Raw genomic sequence first — 9,060 nt, forward strand, 5'->3', positions numbered from 1 at the left:
AGTGGTATATGTGGGGACTGTGGTTTGGGTGGAGAATGTGTAAGAGGCTGCAACTGTCTTAGGTTGCTGGACGGGCTTTGCTGGTGCAGGCTGATGCGTGGTGAATCCACCCCCTGAACCATAAGCAGCTGTTGCCTTCACAGCCACTAAAACAATGATGAAAGAAAAAATAAAATAAGGTAATGGTACTTCATAAATTTTAATGGTGACTTGTCATCCACGGCAGGGATGATTTGTAATACAGTAAGAGTACTTGCAATCAAAAATAAGGAAATTTTAAGACATTGAAGATCAGTTAAGCTTATACATTTTTTAATTCATGTATGAGTCACAAGGCAAGAAACATGTAATATGTTTACTTTAAATGATCTAATAAGCGCAGTGGAACTAATACAATTTTTGGAGGCTTTAGTGTGGAGCTCAATCGAGAATGGTGGTTATTTGAGAGTGGTGCTAACTACTAATTATTAGTGCTAATGGCACCATGTATTTAACGACCAATTGACATTACATTAGTAACACTTAATCCATGGTAAATCAGTAAAGGTTAAAACGATGATACAAAACATCAAAGCATATTGGATATCAACTCTTAATTAACCACCACAAATTCCAAATAAAATATGACTTTAATAAACACATCAGTGCTGATATACTTAAGCCTGGTTTCCATAGAATTGCTACACAGTCACTACAGCATTTCCACTACAATCCCTGCACTGCTTAGCTGTCCACGACGCAATTGGGAATGCACCATCATTCAAACTGACCAATAAAGATGTGCCCATAAGATCGCTACACACTATCCAGCCCATAAAATTAGGAAAAAATTAGCCGACTTTAAATTCTCCGAGGTTGGCAGCCTCGGCAATTTTTTACTACCTAGGCCTATATAGTATAAACTATGATTTTTCCGAACGCTCGACCATACATCGCCATCTACAGATTGTGATTTTGTTAATTTCTCTATTAAATCAATATATTGCTGGTGAAAGAATGGTTGTACTGTACTTGTATTAATTTAATAGTGTAGTATAATACATATGTTTTACATAAGAAAATCGCCGAATAAATTTCGTTTTAGCGTTCGTTTAATCGTTATATTTGGCATGGGAAATATCACTTTCGTAAAAGGTACTATACGATCATATCATCACAGGCTACTTCAAAACTGCCCATGCATGTCCATGCGCATGCCCAGAATGATCTATCAGGGATTTTCCACACATGTACAGTAGTGAAGTCACGATGCGATCATGATTGCTTTTTGCAATGAAGACAAATAATAGATTTAGATAAGCATTACGATCTACGCGGCAAACGTGGCTTCAATTGGGCAATGTTGTAGGCATTGGCTGGCTAGCGTCATTCCTACTTAGGCCTAGCCTACGAAACGACTAGGCGAGAAAGACAAGACGATTGTATTCAAATTGTATGTACTGCATGCCTATTAAAAATAGTTATTGTACAAACAAATCTGTTTTATGAACCACCAATTACCTTGGTTTGATGACGTACATGAAATTTAGTGTCTGCTATAGCCAGTGTCAGTCAAAGTTGTTGACTTTCCAAGCAGTTTTTGAAGCAAAGAAATCTAGGCCTAGGTCAGCAAAAAATTGCCGCCCTGTAGCAATTCTGGCTCGGCAATATGGTCGGCAATTGCCGACGTGAAATTCGTGGGCTGCACTATCGCCAACAGCTTTCGGTGGTGCGAAGAGCCTTCCCAATCGCGTCGGCGATAGCTAAGCACTAAAACGATTGCACTGAAAACACTGTAGCGACAGTGTAGCCATTTTAAGGAAAGCAAACGAAAACCTGGTTTCCATAAAAATCGCTACACACTCCTTTAGCGACGCTGATTGGTCAGTTGAATCAGGAAGTGTTCCGGATTGTGTCCCGGACAGCATTCGCAGTGCAACAATTGCAGAAAAAACACTGTAGCGACAGTGTAGCGATTGTATGGCAACCAAGTTTTAAGTGCTTGGCAAAAACATGTTTGGTCTGTCACTTATTCGAAAACTGTGTGTATTCGAGAAAAGTGGTTATTGGATCATTTATATGAGCATAAATTTCATGTAAGGCTGCATTAACTGAATTCTATGTTGAGAATTCTGCAAAATATATTAATACGAGTATAGAGATGAACCGGTGTTACCTGGAGCAGCATAGTAGCCGTCGGTCGAGGAATGCTGTTGTGTGGTTTGTGGTTGATAGTAGGTTTGTTTCTCGTAAGCCGGGGTGGCAGATGTCTGACCATATGTAGCGTATGTATCACGAAAGGCTGGGGTTGAGACTACTTGTGCTGCATCTTGTCTTTGAGTGGTTCTATATATGGCAAATTACAACAATATCATAGTTATTTTTAAAATACAACACAACAAATACACTTCACAAAGAACATTACCAACTGGAATCATCACCCAATTATTATCGACTTAAGGTGGTTATCATTATCCTTATAATAAATACACAGAAATACTCTTTGATATCACCTATAGAGTCTCTATAAATCATATTGTATCACTACTTTTAATGGTAAAGCTATTAATATTATTACTAAAAACTGTAACTATTAATAACACTAATAACCATACAACAATAATAGCATTACCAATCAGATGATAATCATCACCATTAATTTTAACTTATTTTTATCCATTAACACTTAAACACTCTTTCTATATCATATAGCTTCAATATAACCTATTATTAAGGCCCCATAAAACAAATTACAGTATTAGTTTATCACCCTATCAAAGAATAAAAACTGATGAGGGAGGGAGGTTTTTTTTGGGTTTTTTTTTGCTAATCCTGCCCCCTTTTTACCGATGATCACAAGTACAGTAAATCAATGGTTAGAAACACATAATAAAAAGTCATAAGAATGGAATCAAATTTATATTTAAAAAATATGTTTTTGTTGTACCAGTAAGCATATTTGCAAGAAACCCTGAGCTTTTTAAGTGGAAAAAGATGGAAAAAGGACCGTTTGAAATGAAAATATATGTTAATTGAAAAAAAAAAACAATCAGATTTTTTCCAAAAGTGATGAGGGAGCGGGTGATAAACTAATAATTTTTTTTATGGGGCATAATACTATTACCGATAAACAATACAAATAATAAAACTAATATGGTAATACAAAGTACTAATAATAACAACAGTAATAACAATGAATATCCATGTCTGAAATGATAGATTTTTACCCATAGGTGTAGCCTCCGGCAGCATGAGCTGGCTGGTAGTTAGCCTCGTAGACAGTAGCAGTAGCCGCAGCTCTAGGTGCAGCAGTTGCAGTGGCATATGCTGGTGCTTGATGAGCCTGATGAGCCTGCACATAGCCTGCATGTTGGGCAGGTTGTGCTGCATATGAACCAGCTGCTGCTTGCTGAGCACTGTAAAAAATGGAAATTATTACGAGATTTTTATATGCTAGACATAATAATTAGTTTTCATGATATAGTCATTACAAAATTTTGAAATAAACAGATCCGAACCTATCAGTATACAGTACCGTAAAACATCTTTATCTTCCATGTTCTTGGGGATTATGACCTGTTGAGCCGCCGGTCATTTCTATGGAACGCCAAGCGCGTCTCTCAGTGAATGTAGTGCGTTAATTGCGGCGTATTTCAATTAACTTATTCCTTCTTGGTACTGTTGTTTGGGATGTATTTCAGTTTATTTACTCAATTATTTCAATTTAATTGTTAATTGAAATACGCCGCAAACCAAATGTAAAAAATAATCAAGTTATTACATTTTTAATACAATTTTGCATGACTATAAACAATAAATTTTAATGTGTTAGGCCTATGTTATTATACAGTATTTACTATGGTTTTATAATTTATATATTTTTATTTTAGTACTATTTGTTAAACTTATATATAATAAATAATTTAATTAAATAATTTAACAAAATAGTACAAATAACGAATAAGTTAACTGAAATACGCTGCAAACCAAACGTAAATAAACACATTTTTAATACGAATTTGCAATTATACAACTTAATTTATTTTTTATAAAAAATGTAGTACATACAATTACATTTTTAATACAATTTTGAAATTATACAACTTCATTTATTTTCATAAAAATGTAGTACATAAAAGAATCAAAATTCTAATTTTCAATTACACAACTTCAACATCACGAAGGGCAATATACGAGCAAATCAACGACTGACAAGGCTGTGGGATGAATATGTAACTGGTATCCGGGGGGTTCATTCACTGATGACATCGGCAAGCCGACTACATTCACTGAGAGCCGCACTACATTCACTGAGAGACGTGCTTGGCGTTCCATAGAAATTACCTGTTGGCGGCTCAACCGGTCATATCCCGGTTCTTGGGTACTGTACAATTCTGACTTATCTGATTGGCCTTGCATTCTTTTTTGTTGTGCTGTTTTGTACATGAATTTTCTGACTTTAAAGGCACAAAACCCGCAAGATCATAACTCATAGTGTGCCTCAAAAAATGAACTCATATCTAAGGTATTAACAAAACTAGCAGAAACGGTAGAAAAACACTTCTATGGAACAAGGAAACTTTAAATAACAACAGTTGTTTTTATAAAAACTATCTTTCATATAGTGATATTGTCCAATTTATTTTTTTAAATTGATAATTATATTGTTGATATTTTTCGCTGTCTTTCAGAAATCATTAAACAGGTTTTGGGCCGAAGTGACCTGCTACTACTAGGCCTATTCTTTCAACACACGCATGAGAATCAGCACTGAAAATTAATTTTAAGTGGAGAAAAGCGACGATTTGGACGAATTCTGGATTAGTTTTTCTGGGTTAGATTTGGAACTAACCTAATGCTGTGTAAAATACGGTTTTTCGACAGGCCTAGAGTGATAAAATTTATTAGAACCGCTTCTTTCTTAGGCAGAGCAAAACCAAATAAATAAATGAGATTATGGAAGAAAGGCGTGGGGGAGCTCGAAAAGCATTAATTGCCTCCTGGTTGGCTGATTGAGTGAGGTAGCCTACGTAAATAGTACGTAAATAGTGCTAATTTGAGGCTTTTAGTAACAAAGTATGTTTCAGTTCGTTTTAGGATAACATCTAAAATAAGTAAGGTAATCTAATAACAAACCTGTACTGGGTTCCGCCATGAGTAAAGCCAAAATATCCACCAGAAGCCATGGTCGATTCCAAGAGAGTACCGCCGCCGAAAAAAACCAGTGCAGAAGCCCCACGCACATGTATTTGCATACGAGCATATCCGAGTACTTGCCGACAAAAAACGAATCCGGGAATAACAGCACGTTGTAAAATAAGAAACGATGGCGGACCGAAACAAACAATGAAACTGTGTACCGTACCGACATACCCATCTACTGTATATTCCATGTACAATAGGCCTACTAGTACTAGTACATTGAATAACTCCCAAATACAAAATGAATAATATCTGAAATTTTAATTGGTGTTTTATTTGTATGTGGTCAGTTTGAAAATGTATCAGACGAAAAGGTTGTTAGCTTAGTATTTTTGTAATTATTTAGTAAAACATGTAGCCAAAAAAAGTCATACAAAATAGGTTTTTTAGTAAAGGTTTGGTAACACCAATTAACAAAATGTGTCATTATACACATCTTTCGGTTTCCGAAGGGTCAGAAAAATAGTGTGTTGATATTAACATAAATGAGTTTCTAGAATGTTTTCAGAATTTAGACATTTACCATATCAATTATTGCGAGCCAAATTTACCACCACTAAGTTATCGTCGGCAGAGAGCTGATATTCTTCAGGCTTTTAGATTTGCTCGAGGCTTTGACAATGTTTCTGTGGATTTGTTTTTGATTTTAATACTTCTAAAAATACCCGAGGTCATTCTTTTAAACTGCATCACCAGTATTCTATATAACTAATTTGAGGTTAGGATGTTCTTCTAGGATATATGTTGGTCCTTGAAATACTTTGTCTGAGGAGGACATTAATTATCTTTAAATCTCAGTGGAAAAGCGTTGGTCTGACCACCCGCTTAATTAATTCTGTTTTAGTCATGAGGGGCATTAAGTATTTTATGCTGGGTCTAAGCATGGAAGAATGCCAACGGTTTGTACTGTAACTATAGGCCTGTCACGCCAAAATTGGTCCGGGCTAAAATCGGTCCGGGCCCCGGACTGATTTTGGCCGCTAAAATTTGTCCAGGGGACCGATTTTGGCTGGCCAAAATCAGTCCTCCATGGATAATATTGGTCCGGCCAGGACATGGCTTAGCCTAAATCGTTCCGCATACACCAGTGCTACACTATACGAGTTTGGTACTCAACCATTACAGCACAGTGAGTGCTTACTTACCGGGTCCGCATTGATTTTTTTGAGGGAAAAGCTTTTTGGTGGGAAAATTGAAAATGAGCGACCAATCACTATAAATGTGATAGCGTTCAACCTGAAGCCTATTTTGCATATATCACCTTAGTATTAGCACAGATCCTACATACAATAAACTATATACAATTTGTAGCCTATATAGGATCTGTGTTAACAGCGGAGACGGATTTCACAGAATCACAGCTGACTTTATTCAATAGGAAAGAAGTTCTTTTGGTTAGTATAAAAATTGGGGAACAGAAAAGGCCGACGTGCTAACTTCAATTTTACCGTCCGCAGATATAATCTGCTTTTTACTTTAATCATATTCTTAACTTACATATGTTCATTCTATGTATAATTGCTGTTTACTTTTGGATGTTTGAATAAAATACAATAGGCCTATATATACTAAACCCAAATACTGTACCGTACATGCCGATCTTAAACTGTTATATAGGGTGATGTATACGCGAATTCAGGCTTCAGCTATGGACATCATGTGTGATTGGCTAGATCATATATGCGCGTCTACAAAAGCTTAGGAATCTACTGCGGACGTAAGATGCCCAAGTGTGCTGAGCACAGCAAAGTAAATTTCCGGACTGATTTTGGCTTATGTGGACTACATTTGGCAAGTAATTATGAGGCCAAATCCGCCGGACCGATTTTTGTCCCGGATTAAATTTTTCCTGACAAGCCTATAAACTACTGCGATTTTGCGTATTTGGCCAATCACATCATGATCATGTGTATTTGACCAATCACAATCATGTAGACACACCTATAAATACCGAGCGGCACCGCGCTTCATGGTAGATTGCCATTCGGTGTTTACTATAACAAATAATTGTTTGTTAAAAGAAGTAAACACCACATAACATGTATTTATTCGAAGATCCTGCGTATTATATAAAATCCTACAATGTGTTTCAATCTCGCCTGAATAAGCTCGAAATTATGAAAGAACTGACTCAAACAGTTTTTGTAAAATTCGTTGTTGAAAACTTGAAGACTCAAGATAACAAACTTCGAACGTTAGGAGTTGGAAGTTCTTCAGGTAAGATACCTTACTTAGGCTTTATACCGTATGCATTACATTTTACTATTAACTGATCAAAAGTTATATTATAAATGTGATATTAGTCATATTATTCTGTATTTTTGTCATTATTATAGACCTAGCTTCGTTTTCATGTTTTCATCTCGGCCTACATATACTTGTTCAAGAAAATAAAAAACACTTGGAACTACTTTTCCAGAAATCAGAGTATAAGGATAATATTTATAACCATAATAATTATTACATTATTATTATTATCATCATTATCATCATAATTTCGACAGGAATCAGGCCATACCCTGGCCTTAATAACCCTGTTAATTCCATATTTTCTTTTAATGTAATAGGCCTACAGTAATTAAATTAAGCCAACTCTAAATTATATTTAGCCATAATAATCTAAGCTATTTTCATTTAATTTGTAGGCCTATGCTAAGATGCAAACGTAACCATAATTATACTGTTTGCAAATTGAATACTTCAGCTAACGCACCTATCCTGCTAATGGCGTTTGTCCGATACTAAGCAATCAATAATAATGGTTTTTTTTTTTTTAAGCAGCTTTGATCACCTTGCACTAGATTAAGCCTGAGATGATATTTCTTGTTCGTCATCAGGGTTTAAACAGGGAGGTATGAAATATATCTCACTGGTTTAAATACATGGTAGTATGAAATGAAAACACCCGTTTGTGTAACTCCAAAGTCACTCTTGCAGAAACAAGGGAAGACCACCTCCATTTAAAGACTACATTTCTGAGGCCCTAGATAGAAATGTCTATATTTTAACATTAGGTGTTCCTCCAATGCTTATCTTCTATTATAAAGTATTCCCTCCAATTAGACTCCCTCTATTGAAGAGAGAAAAAACTTTTTGAAATGGTTGACAATGTATGCTTAAAGAAAAAGATAGAAATATTATATATCATTTAAAAATTATCACAAGTAAATCGTTTTTATGTCATAAAAAAAATTATGGATTTAAACATTATAGCCAGTCATGGTGGAAGAGCAATTGCGTATTAATTTGTATGTTTTTGTTATTGTTGATGTTTTTGATGACAAAAATATAAACAAAACAATACCAGAAAGAGAAATTCCACAACAGAGAAAAAAGATTTCACCCTCAAACGTAAGACAGTTCTAAGTTTATTGGAAAATGCGGGTTGGCTAACTGACTTACTGTTACCAGGTGCAAAGTTGAAAGTTTAACGGATTGTATTCAAAGTACAGTTGGATTACATCGAGTATAATTACTTGAAGTAAATCTGTGCTTATACCTGCTCTATTTTGAAGTAATTTTAACGACTTTACCCATAATTTGCTGAATGACACCTGTTGCTGTTGACTCAAAAGTTGTAGATCGGATAAAGACATTCCACTCGTTACATTGAAAAATATATTTTTCATGAAATTTTGACTTACGTTTCCAAATGATCGATGAGACTATAAACAGCTAATACAACTCAAGAATATGACAATACTTTTGATAACGATCATATATACTGTATATATATTTACGGTTAACGATGAAGAAGAGAGCAGGAGCTGAAATATTCTTTGAACTGAAATGGCAACCGTGTTCATCCTTATTTTGAATAACTTCATATTGTTTTTTACTATTCGGGATATACGTGCACCCATCATTACTATGCCTCTA

The 9,060-nt window shown here is 35.2% G+C and overlaps 2 protein-coding genes across 5 annotated transcripts in view; one reads left to right on the forward strand and one right to left on the reverse strand.

Moving 5' to 3' along the window:
* The window catches only part of LOC117110044 (zinc finger RNA-binding protein-like), a 24,075-nt gene extending 18,808 nt beyond the window's left edge, over positions 1 to 5,267 (reverse strand). For all 4 annotated transcript variants that reach the window (XM_033252635.1, XM_033252627.1, XM_033252618.1 and 1 more), the window contains exons 1-4: positions 5,116 to 5,267; positions 3,207 to 3,395; positions 2,156 to 2,325; positions 11 to 146 (exon numbers count right to left, since the gene is read on the reverse strand). In XM_033252635.1, coding sequence (XP_033108526.1) covers positions 11 to 146; positions 2,156 to 2,325; positions 3,207 to 3,395; positions 5,116 to 5,234 — 614 coding nt within the window. In that variant the 5' untranslated portion in view covers positions 5,235 to 5,267. The remainder of the gene's footprint in view (positions 1 to 10; positions 147 to 2,155; positions 2,326 to 3,206; positions 3,396 to 5,115) is intronic.
* Positions 5,268 to 7,163: 1,896 nt separating this feature from the next.
* LOC117110069 (histamine N-methyltransferase-like) overlaps positions 7,164 to 9,060 on the forward strand; it is a 6,962-nt gene continuing 5,065 nt past the window's right edge. Inside the window, exon 1 of the mRNA XM_033252654.1 lies at positions 7,164 to 7,398. Coding sequence (XP_033108545.1) covers positions 7,221 to 7,398 — 178 coding nt within the window. The 5' untranslated portion in view covers positions 7,164 to 7,220. The remainder of the gene's footprint in view (positions 7,399 to 9,060) is intronic.

This window comes from Anneissia japonica, unplaced genomic scaffold (genome assembly GCF_011630105.1).
Source record: "Anneissia japonica isolate Jap-2015-1 unplaced genomic scaffold, ASM1163010v1 scaffold1511_len2985839_cov193, whole genome shotgun sequence".
In the NCBI taxonomy this organism is placed as follows: domain Eukaryota; kingdom Metazoa; phylum Echinodermata; class Crinoidea; order Comatulida; family Comatulidae; genus Anneissia; species Anneissia japonica.